The 18,815-nt window shown below is 36.3% G+C and overlaps 1 protein-coding gene across 1 annotated transcript in view; it reads left to right on the top strand.

Moving 5' to 3' along the window:
- LOC134540692 (juvenile hormone esterase) overlaps nucleotides 1-18,815 on the top strand; it is a 35,998-nt gene that overhangs the window by 6,608 nt on the left and 10,575 nt on the right. Inside the window, exons 4-9 of the mRNA XM_063383572.1 lie at nucleotides 2,320-2,479; nucleotides 4,313-4,498; nucleotides 10,385-10,584; nucleotides 13,013-13,187; nucleotides 17,408-17,586; nucleotides 18,619-18,769. Of these exons, the coding sequence (XP_063239642.1) occupies nucleotides 2,320-2,479; nucleotides 4,313-4,498; nucleotides 10,385-10,584; nucleotides 13,013-13,187; nucleotides 17,408-17,586; nucleotides 18,619-18,769 (1,051 nt within the window). The remainder of the gene's footprint in view (nucleotides 1-2,319; nucleotides 2,480-4,312; nucleotides 4,499-10,384; nucleotides 10,585-13,012; nucleotides 13,188-17,407; nucleotides 17,587-18,618; nucleotides 18,770-18,815) is intronic.

The following is an 18,815-nucleotide window of genomic DNA, read 5'->3' as shown; positions in this document are numbered from 1 at the left end:
AGAGAACCAACATTTTTCATTGATAGTCGATGAAACAACTGACTGTACAACTAAGGAACAAGTGTCATTTTGTGTACGAACAGTAGATACAAATCTTGAAATTCAAGAACTTTTTTTAGGATTCTACGAAACCCCCGACACTACAGCTCAAACCTTATTCAACATAACAAACGATGTTCTAGTTCGTCTTCAGTTACCAGTGTCGGACCTCAGAGGTCAGTGTTTTGATGGAGCCAGTAATGTAGCAGGTGTTCATTCAGGTCTGCAGAAGAAAATTAGAGAATTAGAAAATCGAGCCTTATTTGTCCATTGTCAAGCTCACTCTCTTAATCTAGTTACTCAAGATAGCATCAAGAATGTTCCAACTGCTAGAGATGCAATGAACTTACTGCGTGAGATTATTGGGTTTATTAAGCATTCCCCAAAACGCCTTGAGTGGTTTAAAAGGTTTCAAGAAGAACACAGCAAGAATTTAAGGCCACTATGTCCTACAAGATGGGTTATGCGTTACTGTTCTCTTCAGACTCTTTTGTCTAACTACAGTAATGTTATAGCCTTTCTAGACGAATTTTCTAGTCAAGATTCCAGCGAGGCTGCCACCAAAGCTTCCGGATTTCTCAGATATCTGGAAAAATCAGATACACTGGTAATGCTTGAACTGTTGTGTTTAATTTTCCAGCATCTTTCTGCCGCAAACAAATCATTACAAGGCAAAATGCTGCATATGAAAGATTCGTGCCACATTCTGTGTGTTTTGGAGGACACAGTAAAACAGCTGCGAGAGCAGTTTGATGCATTTTGGTCAAAAGTTGATCACAACTCAAAGGCTTTGAATTTAGAGCCTCCACGAGAAAATAGAAAAAGAAAATTGCCAGCAAGATATGATGGTCCTACTCCACCTCATGAATTCACTCCTAAAGAAAATTATAGGCAGATATACATTGAAGTCATGGATAATATACTATCAGGTCTCAAAACCAGATTTGATGTTGAAGCAAGGAAATTGCTGACCTCTGTGGAACATTTTCTTTTGACCCCTTCTTTTCCAGCTGACGAAGTTGTAGCATTTTATGGAAACGACTTCAACAGCAAACGGCTAGAAATGCATCGCGATATGTTCCATGATGTCCTGAAGGGGCAAAATTTAAAATCCCCTGCAAACTTCAAAGATGTGGTTGACATCTTAAAATCTGATGGTATGCAGCATATGAAAGACTATTTTGATGAACTTCACAAGCTTGTACGAATCATCATGGTTATTCCAATTACTACATGTGAAAGTGAACGATCATTTTCGATGCTACGTAGATTAAAAAACTACTTAAGATCTACTATGACAGAGGCGAGATTGAACCATATAGCCCTTCTGAATGCCCATTCAAGTACTGCCAATTGTTTGGATTTGAATGAAATCGCGACATCTTTCATTTTGAAGAATCCGATTCGGCAAAACACATTTTCGTGTAAGTGATGACTGTTCTTACTGTATTTACAAATCAAACTTTTTATGTTATTTACATGTGTTTTTGGTGTAATGGAATAATTTCAAATTAACAAGCCAACACTTGTTGAGATCCGAACTTTAATGAATGAATGTTGGTAATTGTGTGTTACCTGCTATGTTGTAAATAAATTGTAGCTTGTTCTTAATGCATTTTCCATTCTACACCCACTGACTCAAAATTATGGTAAATTATTATCAAGTCTAAATGAGAATGTTCAAATTTTATTATGGATATGGTTTTTATACTTCAAAAACGTGTCGTTATATCGAATTTGTAACTTAAAATTACAACTTATGACGAAAATGGTTGGAAAGTAAGCCTATTTAATTTATGCATGCAACAATCACACACGACAGTGAAAGATAGATACAGCAATAGCATATCACTAAAAGTGCCCCACAATATGAGACTTGCCCCTTGCCCCCCCTCTGAAAACTAGAAGTCGGCGCCTATGTATAATATCCTAAAAATTTTCTTTACGTTCCCACAAAAAAATAATGGAAATAAATTGAAAGCAAACAGCGAGTAAAATGGTTTTATCCTCTCCCCTTCCGCCCTCCTGTGTGTGTGTGTGAGTATTTCATGCTAGATGTCTAGAGATATTTAAAAATGCACACCTAATTTAAAATTAAATAACCGAGCTAATAGAAGTAGAGATACTTGTATACATACAAGAAGAAAAAAAAAGTTCATTTTAACTTGTGTTACAAGGGTAAAATTTTTAAAAGAAAAAGTGCTATTTTGGTTAGTTGGTATATTAGGGGCAGTATTTTCGGGCTGAAAGGGGGGGAGGCCGGGTGTGTTTCTGCCGCAGCTGCCCGGCACCAGGAGCAGCTCCCTGAGGCCCGTCATGGTGTGGATCCACGGCGGGGGGTTCTCCAAGGGCTCCGGCTCCACCAGGGGGCTGGGCCCGGACTATCTCGTGGACGAGGGAGTCGTGCTGGTCACAATCAACTATCGTCTGGGAGTCATAGGTCGGTCGCGGCGTTCGCCATCATTACAGATGGTGGCCAGAATTGATTGCATAACTACGTAATTTTTTTCTGTGCTTACGAATGGAAATAATGAACATTCTTTGAATGATACTCACATTTCGGATGATTGATTAAAAACATTATTTTGGACGTAAGCCATTGCTGGTTTCATTGCCATAGATCAGTCTGTTTGTGCCTGAAACATCACAGCTGTTCTGTCTTAGTGTTAGTCTGTGCTTCGCTCTACTGTCATTGTGTTGTCCAGATAATCTGTTTAGAATCATCGTTGGGTTCCTGTGTTTGTCTCTGAGTTATCCAAGGTAGCTATTTGTCCGTATTTACTGTTATTACAACTGTCTTGTTGTTGCCAGCCCCCACTGTGTTCCTCTGTTCTGTTATATTGTTGTGACTAATTCCTTCCATGGAAATCTCTGTGCTGTCCATACATTTAACATTTTCCATCGGCTGTGCATTTATGTATTAGTTTTTTCTTTGGCCATTATTCAGGTTTTCTCTATGAACTATGATATACAGTGTAAATCAGCAATGGTGAATGTCTAAAATAATGTCTTAAAAGAAGAAACGTTGTTTAACGTGACATAGTTATTTACAAGCAAATCGTGGTCTTTCTTTACCACAGCTGCTGCGTTCTAATTCGTGCATTGAAGAGCCTATGAGTTTTCCTTGCAGATCAGAGCTAGCAATTTAAGAGATACAGCAAACCTAAACAGTGTGTGTTGAAGCCTAAGAAACTAAAATTTTCCCATGACAAAGCACCATTTCTACCCATTATGTGTCTCATGCAGTACTTTATTGGAATCAAGATATTACTGTTGCACTTAGTTTGAACACCTCTGAAATGTGCCCTAGAACTTATAACAGTACAAAAATCCATCATGAAAAGATTCTTAAGTTGTGTGACCTCGAATCTCCTTCATTCTATCACATCGCACTAATTTGTTTCAAACAGGTAGGATCGTGTGTATTAATAATTTACAGACACCTGCTTTGGCATTCCTATCCTCAAACACCTCGTCTTAGACCACAAAATTTGTATGTATTTAAATATGGCCACAAACCATTGGCTTATGACAGGAAGACAGGATGCATTTATTTTCTGACTCGTATTGCTCATTAAATTCAGAAAAACTAGGGAATTCATTTGTGTGTCATAATGCCTGTATTGGTTAGTTCCTTTCTGTGTTTGCATGAAAACACATAATTATTAATAACCTAATTATGTATTGCACAAACATAATTTAGAAAAATATTTGTTACCTACAGCTATTTTTTAGTGTTTTTTATATACCATTTAATTTAAAAATAATTTGGCTCCAAAATGTTTTATAATCCCTATCTGTATTTGTTGTAAACAATTTTTTTTTAATGCTCTAATACGCATTTAGCTTTACGAATTGTTACCATACTATCTCAAATCTTCGAAAATGGTTCAAGACAAATTTTTAAATTGTGTGAATTTGCTAGCAGTTGTGTAGTTAAGGCCTTTAAGTCCTGCAAGTTCAAACCATGGGAGTGTCCGATTATTGATTTTGCCAGATTATCAAACATCAATTTATTTAATATGGGAATACCAAAGAAAAATTTATATACAGTAAAATTATAATTAAAACAAGTTGTAAAGCTGCTCTATGACAGAAAGAAATTCACAAGGACATTACTTTTTAAAAAGTTCCTGGACATCATGCTACGTTCCTTGTTTCGGATTTCCTGAATCCAGTCAAGAAGATTCTAATGCAAGCTGTTCATTCTGTGCTGGATCACAAAACGTTCCCTCGTGTCAACGACAAGTGGGATATTGGAACCTGGCCGCAGGGTTCCTGAGCGTGGATGGCACAGACGTGGCTGCGAACGCGGGCCTGAAGGACCAGGTGGCAGCCCTGCACTGGGTCAAGAAGAACATCGCCAAGTTCGGGGGCGACCCGGACAACGTCACCATCTTCGGAGAGAGTGCCGGCGGTGCCAGCGTCAGCTACCTGGTGCTGTCTCCTCTAGCCAAAGGTGAGGACTTCATGCTTGGAAATAGAATTGGCCACACGTCTTCTTTAAATGACTCCTGTTTTTGAAAGAAAGACGGAAAAAATTAGAGCTGTTCCAATAACTCCATTTCGGATAACACTACCGATACTCTGATACCACCACTGATGTCTCATGCTAAAATCAACATTTATAATTAATGTCCACACTATGCAAATAAAAAATTAAAACAATTTTTCTAAATGTAAAAGCAAATCAAGTTTATTGAAAACTATGCATTACTTATTTATTAGGTACCTAAACATATTTATTTCTATTCACTTGTAGTTAAACAGTGCCTAAGTTGATAAATTTTTTGAACAGCATTTAAAAGAATAGTTAAAAAATTCAATAAATATAAAAATATTATTAAAACTACGACAAATAAACAAAACAAGTATTAAAAAAATCAAAGTGGTGAACACATCTTTTCTGATACCTCCGATACCTGTGCGGATACCATGGTATCAGCTGACATCTGATACCAGTACTCAGTATTGGAACGACCCTAAAAATGATTGTAAAGATTATTGCCTTCTTCAAATGTACAGTATTGATATTTGGGATGTTGCACCTCATAGTGAAGTACATTTGTTATGAATATTTGATGTTTATATATATATATATCAAATATTCATAACAAATGTAATATTCATTTTATATATATATATATATATATATATATATATATATATATATATATATATATATATTAGTGATGGTTCGAATCCCATTTTTCTCGAATCCGAATTCCAAACAGTACCTCGAATCCACCCCTCGAATCCCAATCCAGTTCTCAAGGGTTAATTATAAAATAATATATAAGTTAAGAGAAAAAATTAAACATTATGCAGAATTATTTAACCCTTTAAATTTTTATTTAAAAAAACAAGGATTTTGACACGGCCTGGATCAAGACGATTCCGTTTTTGGTCACATATGTTTCCTGCAGTGCTGAACAAACGTTCAGAGAACACTGTCGCAGGTGGTGAACACAAATATTTTTTGGACAGTTTATGTAGCCTGGGTGAACACGCAGACAGTTTTCCAGTATTCGAGAATGTTTATTTCTGGGTTAACTGTAGGATCACGTAAGAATCTGGTCACTTCATCAATTGCTGTAGAATCCGACTTGGTGGATTTAAGGCATTCAGGCATTATCTGTGAGTACAGTGATTCATGTATCCACGGAAATCGGAAAACGAAATTCAACATCCGACGGAACAATATTTTGTAGTTACCAACTTGACATTTGTTTAAGTCCCAAATGAAGGTAAACGCTTACCTGAAATATTTAATGAAAACTGAAAGGCGCCATCTTGGCTTGAATGGTTTTAGGCCATAAGAAATATTGTCGTGCGTCTTTTTAAATTAAGCCTCAATAAAGCATAGTGATTAATATGCCCGAAGTTAAAAGTGACGGGGTGTTTTCTCTAGTTTACCCATTAAAGTTTTTTATATTAATATTAGTTATTTTTTATGTTGCTCAAAATGATTGGCTAACAAATTCATTGGTTGGCCATCATGGAATTCTCAGATAATACATATTTTAATGTTGGTAGTCTACACAAACCAAACTTGGTCCTAAAAAATTCATAAATAAAACGTGTATGAGAATATTTTAAATTGAATTGCGATTAAAATAATAATTGTATAATGTATTAATTTTTGTCATTAATTATTTCATTGTTATTACTACATGTGCGACCGTAACTTGTGATGAAAGTCGGCATTATTGTTGCATTACTAAGTAACAGATTTCTCAGTAAAGTTATTTAAAAAAAAAAAAAAAAACAAGATTCATATTTAGTCTAGATCCTAAATGTGCTTTATTTTATTTTTAGCATATTCTGAGAATACATCTGTGATTTATGCCTTATTTAATGCCAATGTAGCGACAATGCATCCATGTTCATGAATATAAAGTAAGTTTCCCAAATCAGTAAGTACATGCTTCATAATTTTTTTTATATAATAACGAATTAAAATACAATACAGTAGAACCTCGTTAATCCGTGATGCGCATATTCGGAAATCGGATAATCCGGGACGATTTAAAAGAGAAGAAAAAAAAAAGAGAAGTAAAAATTGTCAGCGCTTAAAATTAACGTCACGCGGGTCGTCCGCCGGCAAACACTACAAGCCATCGCGTGGGCCGCCAAACTCTGCAACGCTGTTTGTACCGACCCTTGACCCTTTGTGTCGCCCCCCTTTCAGCTGTCACATTTGTCACTCTTTAAACTTGAGGGGGATGTCCTGACTTCTGCTTCCCGTCTCCCTTTGTTTGTTTCCACCCGCCAACGCACGGCAGGCGCCTGGCGAGTGACGTGTCTGGCTGGCATTCGGCTGGACGAAGTGTGATGAGGGTGGAGGGGGGAGGGTGCAAGGTCAGCACGATCTTATCTTTCTCTCTTCGGCTCTTGTAAATGACCGTGAACTAATGGCTAGGCAGTGCTGTATTTTTTTAAGCCGAGACACTAATTCGAAGACGGCCGGCCCTTACCGTGAACGGCCTTAACCCAGCAGCACGCCGAAGTCTGAGAAACTTGACGAGACCTTCCGGGCTTTTAATCGCTAGTCCGTGAAATTCGGTAATCCGTGATTATCTCGGTCCTGACCATCATCACGTATTAACGAGGTTCTACTGTACCTCAATAGGATGTGTTCCAAGGAAAACGTAAACAGGCCAAGTAAATTGTAAGCATTTAAGTTTTTAAAGTACTAAATTTACATCAACATTTTTCCTCGAATCCCGAATCTTTTCCCTCGAATTTCAAATCTTTCGAATACTAGAGATTCGGTGGGATTCGAGGATTCGAGGATTCGACCGGCCCATCCCTAATATATATATATATATATATATATATATATATATATATATATATATATATATATATATATATATATATATATATATACCGTATTTACTCGTGTATAGCGCGCCCTCGTGTATAGCGCGCACCACGATTTTTGCAACTAATTCCAAAGAAAAAAAAATGAAATTTTTTTTTCCCCATAAATAAATTTTACTAACATTTTGTGGTACCTGATTATTTAAATTGATGTGTGGTGATGCGTCAGGAAAATACATAAACTCTGCTGTCTAAACGGAAGATAATGAAGCGCTATATCGTCACAACTGGTACGTGGAAGGAAGGAAGGGAGGGAGGCGTGCCGCGCTACGTTGCTAAGCTGGCGCGGAGAACTTGATGACTCACTAGAGATGAGCGGTATTACCGATAACCGGTAAAAATAACGGTTACGAAAAAATAACCGTTACGTTACGTTCCTGGATCTCTGATAACCGGTTACCAAGAACGAGAGAATATAAACTGAGCGTGGTTGAACACATCGCCCGATCTAGCGTCGAAATACAATACTATGATTTTAACTTTTGTGTAGTAGCTAGCAAGGAGGAAGCTAGATGTCGCCATATGTGCATTTATTTTGCGTAAAACCAGCTGAAACGAAGTTTTTTCATATTAAAAGTTATGATGATTGGACATAATAACACTAATCAGAGTTTTGTTTATTAATTTACGATCCCATGTCGAGTGATCAAAACTTATTTGCTATAATTAATAACGAATAGTTAAAAGTCTTTCTTGGAAAACGTTCATATAAAGATCTCATACCGTTATATCGATTTTAACGAAAATGTCGATACGATATTTTACCTAACAGTTCTCGGTATTTAATAACCGTTTAGCATTTAGAAGTTCTTGGGAATTGGTGAACATACAGTTCTTGCTATCGATAGTATCGATTTTCAGACAGCTACAAGTATTTTAATTAAACTGTCTAATAGACATTATCTATTTACAGGGGCTCCCCCTTCACATTTCTCGGTTATACAATATTCGTTTAGCAGTTTATTTTTTATCTTCTTCAAATAGTTAAGTTCCAGTTACAAACTGCCTTCAGTTTTTTTTAAAGTATTATTATTTTCGTTAATGTACTAACGTGATGTTTTAAAGAGCTTTTGAGACAACCATACAATGAATACTAAATACAACAGACGGAAAACAAGTAACATTTGGAACTTTTTTATTCCGGTCAGTATGTACTGAGCATGCACTGTGTAAAATTTGTAAGCATTAGTTGTGTTACAAAAGTACAACAAATAATTTACAAAAACACTATCGTCTGAAACATCTCGTAATTTTACCAGTGAGCAGACCTACTTCAAATACCAGCACTGAAAATGTAACAATTATTAATCCAGCGAATGTAAGTAATAATTATTTTTGAAATTAAAATTAAAAGTGTTAGATTCCAGTGTTATAAACCGAACAGAGCTGTCTGCTATTATTTGAAGTAAACATTTTTGTACTCGCAATCACATAAACAGTTATAATTTCGAGATCGACAGATCAGTTCTCGATTCACGATCGACCGAAACAGTTCTCTATTCGCGATCGAGAGAAACAGTCATTTATTCCCAATAGCCCGAAAGAGTTCTTTATTCGCGATCCACCGAAACAGTTCTTATTTCCCGATAGCCCGAAACAGTTCTTTATTCCCGATAGCCCGAAATAGTTCTTTATTCCCGAAACCCCGAAACTGTTCTTTATTCGCGATCCATCGAAACAGTTATTTATTCCCAATAGCCCGAAAGAGTTCTTTATTCGCGATCCACCGAAACAGTTCTTATTTCCCGATAGCCCGAAATAGTTCTTTATTCGCGATCGACGGAGTTATCTGCTCGCGGTCGACATTTTAACTAATTCTTGATTATCTAACACTATTAGAAAGTGGCAGGTAGGTTAAAATAAAGCATATACACATCAAATTTTAGCGAAATATGGGCTAAATTTTGTCAAAGGTTTCAATCATTGTCACTCTGACAATGCTTCATAATCATGCAAATAATCAATGTGTTTGAATCAAATTGTATATAATTTCAGATACAATCGTAACTAAAATTATCATTAAAAAATAAAATTACCATAATTTGATGGATTAGTGTGGGATGGAAGACAGATTATTACGTTTAATAACTGGTAACGATAACCATTTAAATAACCGGTTATTGAGATGGAACCGTAACTGCTATTACCGGTATTGAAAAGTAACGATTTCACTCATCTCTATGACTCACCGGTGAGGAATGGAGGAAGCGAAGAAGCTGGCCGGGGGGGGGGGGGGGAACTGGTGACAACATTCTCTCTTTCTCTCTCTCTCTTTTTACTACTTCTGAGCTGGCTATCTGAAAAGGGGGGAGGTCTAAAAATAAACAAGAGACCATGATGTGCGAGCTTGCGCGCGCGCGCGCGTGTGTGTGTGTGTGTGTGTGAAACAGAGGCCTTGTTGCTTGTGCGTATGTGTGGGGGCTGGCCAGAAACGTCACCCGTCACCCGGCAGTTAACGACTTCCACTCCTCCCCGCCTCCACCCCACCCCAAAATTTTTTTTTCCGTGTATAGCGCGCATCCTTATTTTTTTCCTTTACTTGAGGGGAAAAAAGGGCGCGCTATACACGAGTATATACGGTATATATAAACTGTAAAATTTATGAAGACGTGTTCTACTGTAAACACAGAATGAGATCTAACAAAAAGTACAAAAATTCCTGAAAAGCTTGATATTTTTGAAAAAATATATATATATAATGAGTAAAATAGTACAAATATGTGCAATATTTATATAATTTATATAATAAAAAAGCTGTACAATATTTAATATAATGAATTTGACCAAAATAATAAAAATTAGAGCAAGTTAGAAGCTATTCATCTGTTTAAGGATAAACATGTTTATCAATTGAATGGCGTTAAGGTTTATTAATGTTAAATAATCTGAAATAACATTCTGCATGTAGCAAAGTATTTTTTTATATTCATATTAAAATAGTCAGATTGCCATTTGCCAGGTTTGTTTAATCGAGCCATCTCAGCGAGTGGCTCCGCCCTGAACCCGTGGGCATTCTCTCCCAATCCCAGCGAGCGCGCCTTCCGCCTCGGCCAAGCGCTGGGGCACCACGGGAGCGACGCCAAGGCTCTAGTCAAGTTCCTCAGAGGCCTCACGGCTGAACAGCTGATTGCGCAACAGGAGAAGGCACTCACGGCGGAGGTGAGTGGCGAGAGGTCGCCGAGATACCGCAATCAAGATTACTCCGAACCTGCGAAACATTTATGAAACAGATGCTTCAACATGAGCCTATCCTAATAATAAATGAACAAATTATATAGGTACATATTTTAACTTAAAAAGCAAAAATTACACAAAAAAATGTAACCTCAAAAATGATAAACTACCAAATTAAAAATATAGAATGGATATTAATATCAGGAGTGATGAAAACAAAGTATAATATCAAAAAATTACACGTCTAAAAACTTTCTAGTGTGACGTTAAGAGTGTACTAATTAAAGTGTGATTGGTTTGTGTCAGACTGCTGTAATTTCTTCCTTTGTATCTTGTTTAATCAAAAAAATTATTATTATTATTATTTTGCATTTATTAAAAACCCAGTACCTGTAAGAGCTGAAAGCTGGAGGAAACTTATTGCTGACACAAATACATACTTAAATAATTTTAGCCAAGGCATTTGCACATTATTTTCTTTATGTATCTCACAATTTGTTCAATCTTAAAAATGCAATCATTTTAGTTTTGCCATATACTTTACAGTGTTCAGATCAAAAGAACCATATTTTAATAATATTAAAAAAAATCACTTTATAAATAGTATGTATATAGTTTTCTTTTTACGAGAGAGAGAATATGTGTAGAGCATTATGTGTAGACCACTATCTATATAGAATTTATAGGAAACTGCCTCTCTGTGCCTCCACTACACAGATGTATCAGATTCGTTACATCATGATTAGAGAAGTTAACTCTATGCTGTTTGAATTTGACAATGCTATTAAAAGCACCCTAAATAAACACCTGGGACTCAACTCATACTTTTGGCAAGACATCAGTGCAGCAACGACTGAGCTAACAAATATTTTATTTTTTCACGTCTTAGCGAATCTTTTGTTTGAACACATCATGGATTCTTTCATTAATAATCTTAGTTATAAAAATTTAGGCAACCAGTTTAAATTTTAATTTTTACTGAGCCTTTACTCAAATGTTTACGGAAATATTCATAAATATGCTAGTACTTATAGTGACATTTTTACAGGGTATTAATTATTATTCAATGCAGTTTTTCAGATGTATACAAACTTAAAAATAAATGCATGCTTTCTTACAGATAATTTAATTTAGCATATTTTATACTAAAGAAAAACTTCAGTTTATTTTAATTTTATTTTTATCTGGTAAAGTTAAATACTACATAAATAAAACTAGCCTACTATAAACTGTATGACCAGTTTGTTAAAAGGTCTGAGTTCAAGACTGGTGAACCAAAAGTCCTAGGTTATATTCCCGTCCAGGTCGGATATTATTCAGTTGAGGAAGATGTTCTTCCAGGATTCTTACAACTAGGTGTTGACTAGTCCTTTAACCTTCACACTGTGGAAGGCAATAGCAATCCCCCTCAGAATAATCTTGCAGCATCTGCCCTGGCCACGCCGTGATCATCTTTCCGTGGTTCTGGCTGGGGATTGAAGCCAACATCAAGGCTGTTCACTCCATCACCATCACTACGAACACAATAATAACAGAAACAAAAATTAGTGTCTACCATGATAAGTGGATATACACATGTAGTCACACGTGAATCTAGGTGCAGAAATTTAACTGCTTGACAAACTTCAACATACTGAGTTTGTTTTCACAAAGTTATCCTAGACTCTATGGTTTTATTTCTAGTTATATTTTGTTTTCAAAACAGGAGATAACGGCGTTATTGGTTTTTATTTTTAATAAATTCTGTTTATTCATAAAGATAGCATAATATTCAAAACATATGGCCCTTAATGTTTCACAATACTTATTTCACCTAAACAGCGTCATTTTAACTATAACATGATGCACTTTAACAATATAATGATTTATAATAAGCATGTCTAACTGCTCGGAACAATAAAAATAAATTGGCCATTAATGTGTGTTTAAAAAATTGTACAAATGTCATAATATAAAAATTAGTTTCTAATAAAGGTTGCAAGATCAAAACAAAGTAAAAAATTATTCAATCTATTTAGTTTACAAATTTTGGTACAAACATCATTCTAAATAAATTACACTCATTGAATGTACTACATTAAAAGCTAACATATTTGTAGTTTGTGTTAAGTTTCGATTAACATTCTGATTAATTTCATGATATGAATCGCATCTTGGTGCTTTATGGGGTATTAACTTGCATTTCAGTGTCATATCGTGTATTGACATGACTTCGGAGATATTTCGGTTTTATCACAATTCACCATTGTTAATTATTGAACATGATCGGTGAGAAGTAAATTTCCTGCCCTGACTGAACCAATGAGAACACAGTTATCGTACAACTGAATGTATCTACAATATGCCAAATATGATCCCACCAACTTGAACAGTAAGAAAACACTCGACTCGGCACAGCCTGGTATCCCTGCAGGAGAAGAAGACCGGGCGGGTTTACGCCTTCGTGGGAGCCGTGGAGAAGTCGGTGGCCAGCGGGGACCACGTGTTCCTGCCCGACACGCCCTACAGCCTGCTGCGGGCCGGCAAGTTCAACAGAGTTCCCTACCTGACCGGGGACTGCTCGGCCGAGTACAGGGAGTCCGCGGCCGGTGGGTGAACCATACGTGCCAGCACTCGGCGCAGTTTCAGAGAATAGTGAGGCCAAGAGCACCGAGACCCTTTAGCACTTGTCTAGCAATTTTAGCTTTAAAAACATCAGTCCACACACAGCACCGTCAAACTGGAGAGGTGGGGTGGGGAAATCATCAAGCCCAGGCTCCAGAAGGGCCCTGTTAGAGTTTTGATATTGTTAATCAAATTCATAGGAAACTACACAAGTTATGTGATACACACGGATCACATTTACAGTTAGGGCCACGGTAATTTTTACGCGTTTTTAGATTTTTTTTAAATCGTGGATACTAAAAAGTTGTACAGTGTGGGGAAAAAGGTGAGTATCGGTTTTGAATAGCTATAAAAAAATGGAGCAACTTCCAGAAATGAGATTAATTTTATTGGAATCAGTATACATCACCAATTTTTTAAATTAAGTTCTGAAGATCACATCAGGAAGATGGTGGACATCAACAGCGATGTATTGATGAAGGCAATTTCGAACCTATTTGATCGCTTTTTGGCACATTTTGAGGGATATATTTCCTATCGAATTCGCATCTTCAGTTCTTCCAAGATGTGAGGACAATGTTTGAAAACATTTTCCTTGTGGTAACTCCACGGGAAAAAGTCACAAACGCTCAAATCCGGTGAGCAGGCGGGCCACTCCACATCACACTCAGAGAGACGAGGCGTGCACAAAACATCAAAGTTTGGCCATTGAAACTGGAGCCATGTGGGCTGTAGCGCCGTCAAAAGGGTAAAAGGTGTTTAAAATGTGCCGAAAAGCGGTCAAAGAGTTACAAAATCACCTTCACTAATGCATCGCTGCAGATGGCCACCATCTTCCTGATGTGATCTTCCGAACTTGATAAAATAAATAGGGATGTATAGTGATTCCAATAAAATACACCTCATTCCTGTAAGTTGCTCTGCTTTTTTTTAATAGCCCTTTAAAACCATTACACACTTTTTGCCCCATCCTGTAGACAAAATAATAGGGAGGGGGTCGACAAAATTTTTTTCCCCCCAGATCCTTGGTTTCTCCCAATGTTCTCATATGTTATTATGCCAATTAAAAATTGCAAGTTTAGACTACACAAGTAACATGATTAATACAAGTTTGGCTATAATGGATTACATAAGTACATGCTGTCTAAAAACCTGTAATACTATTCTGAAATAAAGACTAATGCTTTTAAATATTTTTAATATGTGAAGTGATAATCGTTTCATGTAAAAACATAAAAGTCTATTAACTTTAGTCATACTAAATTTGTTTTTTGTGCAGCCCTTTGGAATAAAAGGCTTCATGTTACGCGGGCCTGAATGCACCGCAAGGTGGTTTTTGAAATCCTCTTCTCCCAGATAACCACTATTCACTGACAGTTGAGCTTTAGTCATCTCTTTCTAATGTTGGGTGTAGACTATTCGCTCGCACAGGACATTACCCATTGTCTTCCGCGAGCCTTGGTGAGGGCCAGAGTAGGGTACATCAGATGATGTGTGGACGTAATTTTTGGAAGCTCTTGCCAATGGATGTGATTTTTAACTTTCAAGAGTAGTTACCCAAAATAATATTTAGCGGGACTTCACAAACTTTGCGGCCTTTTAGACATATCATTACGACCACATTAAATTACCGGGAGGCTTAGTGGGTTACAGCTTGCAAACTAACTTTTATCAAATATCTTAAGCCCAAAATGTGACAAACCCAGGACCCAAGAGTAAAAAGTTGTGTACAGTGACTCTTACACCTTGCAGCAAGTTCGTTATCACGACCTAGTGCATTTGTACTATTAATATGGTATTATTTAACACACCATTCTTCAGTTCAGCACATTTGTTTCATATAAAGTTTTAAATTTTGCTCTTCTAATCAAAATGATTCAATAGTCTACGTAGTTGCTCCAGCAGCGAATTCTAACTATGGGTGCAGAAACTACGTGGATTCACGTCCAGAAATTTAGCTGATAACACAATTTGCATGCGCATGTGTGTGTGTATATATATCTCACGCTCTGCATTATTTTAAAGAATTCTACGTTAAGTTTTGTGTCTGAGTTTCGTATTATGTTTTTGCAACAGAGAACATATGAATTAACTTGTTACCGAGGTTAGGTGTTACATATCTGTGGCAAGTACTGAAAGACACTTTTTTTAAATATATTTCCATTGAAACTATATTGGCATTCGATAATCCAACAACATTGCTCATCCGACATGATCATGGTTCCAAACATGCCAGATTAAAGATCTTTCACTTTAGTGACTTAAAAGTTGTGTGCCAACCACATGGAAATGTACCAATTATTTATACTACTGTAATGACCGGAAAAGCAGGTAGTCACTGACATAAAATATTTCTCATTTTACAGACATATGGAAACAATAATTTCCCAAATCCGGTGTCAGTTTAACTGCACGTGTATCACACTGTAACTGTATCATCGATAATGTTAAAATGTGCACAGGCACAATTTTTTTTTAAAAGTTTTGTACAAGAGCAATTATGCTACAACTTTCAATTACCAAATACCACAAACTACAGGAGAATATGATCTAGTACACAAGAACTACTATATCACCCAAGATAATAGGTACAAACATAAGTACCAAGACGGTTTGATTTTCCAAAGTGTACACTGGCTGTAAGCAAAGGAGATTCCATCCACTACCACCGCCCGTACAAGCTAAGGTACACTACTTCAGCCATCAGTCATATATGACAGTTGATGACACTAATTTTTAACATCAAAACATTACAAGGTAGTATTCAGCTCAAAATGAAAGTAGTGGGAAGAGCTTTTTTGGAATTCAACCCATTTCATGGGGGAGGAGGATCCATAGTGCCATACAACAATAAACAATAACAAACGGAAGAACATCATTTAATAAAAAAACAAAAACATATGAGCGAGTCTTTTAGTACTGGCCAGTTATGTGTAACATCTAACCTCATTCACCGCCAGGAACACATGCATCACTGGTACCAACCCAGATGCACACAAACACCAATGCAGACTGCAAGACCCAAGCTCCTGACTTGAAACTTTCTGCCCCTGACTCTCCTTCCTGGACCATCCTTCTTGTCCTGTATTGACCCTGCCTGCTTAATGCTTGCACTACTTAATCTCGCATCAATGAGCCCAGGGTTTTCCCTGTGTCTAAGTATGATTTACCTGGGCCCAACTTAACTCAAGTCAAGAGTTTAGGATACCGGAGTTAATTCAAGGGATCAATTACTGCCATGGCTGGCCAATCCCAAAACAAAGCACATAAAGCATGCTACCCTTTCCTCATGGCTGACACCCAGCATGATTAGGCATACATATGCTTCAGCCTGAGATGCACTTAGTCTTTCCTAATCCAGACCCCTCCCAAACAAATACTTTTAGTTTTAGTTAGGATAGGGAAAAAAGAAAATCTAACCTCGGTAACGAGCAAATTCATATGGTCTCATGTTGCAAATACACTCATAATATTAAACTCATACACAAAATTTAATGAATGATTCTTTAAAATAATGCTGAGCTTGATAAATATACACAAATTTTGTTTTAAAATAAATTTCTGTATGTGAATCACATGTAGTTTCTGCACCTGCCGCTAGAATTCACTGCTGGAGCAGCCATGTTGACTACTGAATCATTTCATTTGCAGAACCGGAAGATTAAACTATGTAATGAAATGGCTTCGATAAAAATGAAAAAGACTTGAAAAAAATATTAAACCCGGCTTTGAACCTGGTTTTTGACAAGGAAGATTATTAAAATACAGTCTATCTTGTTATAATTCATACTATAAAGTTTCCCTTTGGTTTTGTGAACTTTGGTTCCCACCATCTGCCACAGATTGCAGCACTGTGCTTACACATTTCCGTTCCATGGAACCATAGGACTTCCGTTCCATTCACAAAATCACTCCTACCAAATACCGCATACCGAGAGCTAAGATTTAACTCATCAATAATTTATTTTGAACAATAGTTTTTTTTATAATTAGTTACCTACTCGTAAGGAGCAGAGCTACTTCCTCTATTTGTAGCCCTTCCATGGCTAAGCCCTTGTAAGACTACAAAGAGTGTGACAAGGTGCTGGAAGGTGCCGTGAGGCATTAAATTAAACAGTTGATAAATTATATTGTGTTTAGGTTTCTTAGGTTTACAAATTATGTTGAAATGCATGAAGCTGCAGTGTCATTTAATTTTTTTCAGCTCTCAATAAATCTGCTTCCAACTGGGTGACCATGAACAGAGACTTCGAGAGGTTCGTTCCCTATGAACTTGGACTGAAAGAAGGGTCGCCAAAGTCTCGAGAGGTTGCCGCGGCAATCAAGAAATTTTACTTTGGTTCCAAAGATCTGTCTGTGCATACAGTGGAGCAGTTCTGCAACGTGAGTACACATTACATACAGTCATACATACATACTGGAAGTTACCATAATTTTGTCACTTTGCAATAACAAGGTTTGTATTAACCAAACTATTACAAAATTTAACCACAATTTTATATAATTTTCAAATCAAGTTAAAAGTTGCATACATGTTTATGTAGCACTAAATTGACTGTTTTTGGGGATTGTAAAATACCATTTCAGGATGACTAAGGCCGTGGATCCAATATATAATTTTTTTTCTCCTGTATCACACTTAAAAGGATTTAAAACAGAAGAATAAAGTAAATGTTTAGATGTTTAGATTATTACCTACAAAAAGACATACTACCATCAAATTTGGAAGTTCATAATTTTCAAAGGACAAAAGTAATGGCAGCAGTACCTATTATTTTAGTTGAAACTTTACATAGTTTCTTTACATTACTCAGGGGTATTTGTATTAACCATCATTTACTAGATCTAATATTCTACCCTTGGAACAAAAACAACTTTACATTACATAATAAACAAACTTTTGTATTAAACAAATTATTTAGCACTATAACTCCTATGTGATTTCTAGGGACTGTTATTAAACTTTATATTAATGAGACTTTTGTATTAACAGGATCTATAGTAGTTAGTTTTCAGTGTATTAGGATACATATTCGGCTAACAAACATAAATTGATGTAGTGAGTAAACAATGACTAAACATGGTTCTACAATCAGCTCCTGAATTAAAATTTGCAATCACATATGTACAATACTTTATTATTTCACAAAGTGAATTTTATAGACAATCAGAGAGGTAATGTTTGTTTGACAGTAAATGATTTTTTCTGCCCATTTTTTTTAAATTTTAGGTATCTCTATTGTTATTTTAATTATTAACATTTTACATTTAAAATTTTCAGATAAATAAAAATTCAGCCTCACATTGCTCAGATTGTACAAATAAATATCTTAAGAGGTGATGGTTCTGAGTTTTGTAAGGACAAGCTTTGTCATACAAAAAATGTGAGCTGAAATGCTTATATATATTTCACAGATGGAGAGTGACATTATGTTTGTGAGAGGTGTCTACAAAACCTCCATGGAAATTATTCAGCATTCGTCTGCCCCGGTTTACAACTACTTGTTCAGTTTTGACGGGAAGTTGGGAAAGTCACGAGTTCACGGTTCCACCACTCCCATCTACGGTAAGTATCATTTCCCTTGCAGAGCATTCATGATGTTAACGTAACT

This window comes from Bacillus rossius, chromosome 1, assembly GCF_032445375.1.
Source record: "Bacillus rossius redtenbacheri isolate Brsri chromosome 1, Brsri_v3, whole genome shotgun sequence".
Lineage (NCBI taxonomy): Eukaryota > Metazoa > Arthropoda > Insecta > Phasmatodea > Bacillidae > Bacillus > Bacillus rossius.
Note: the sequence above shows the minus strand (reverse complement) of the source record. Positions and strands in the feature narration are given on the sequence as shown.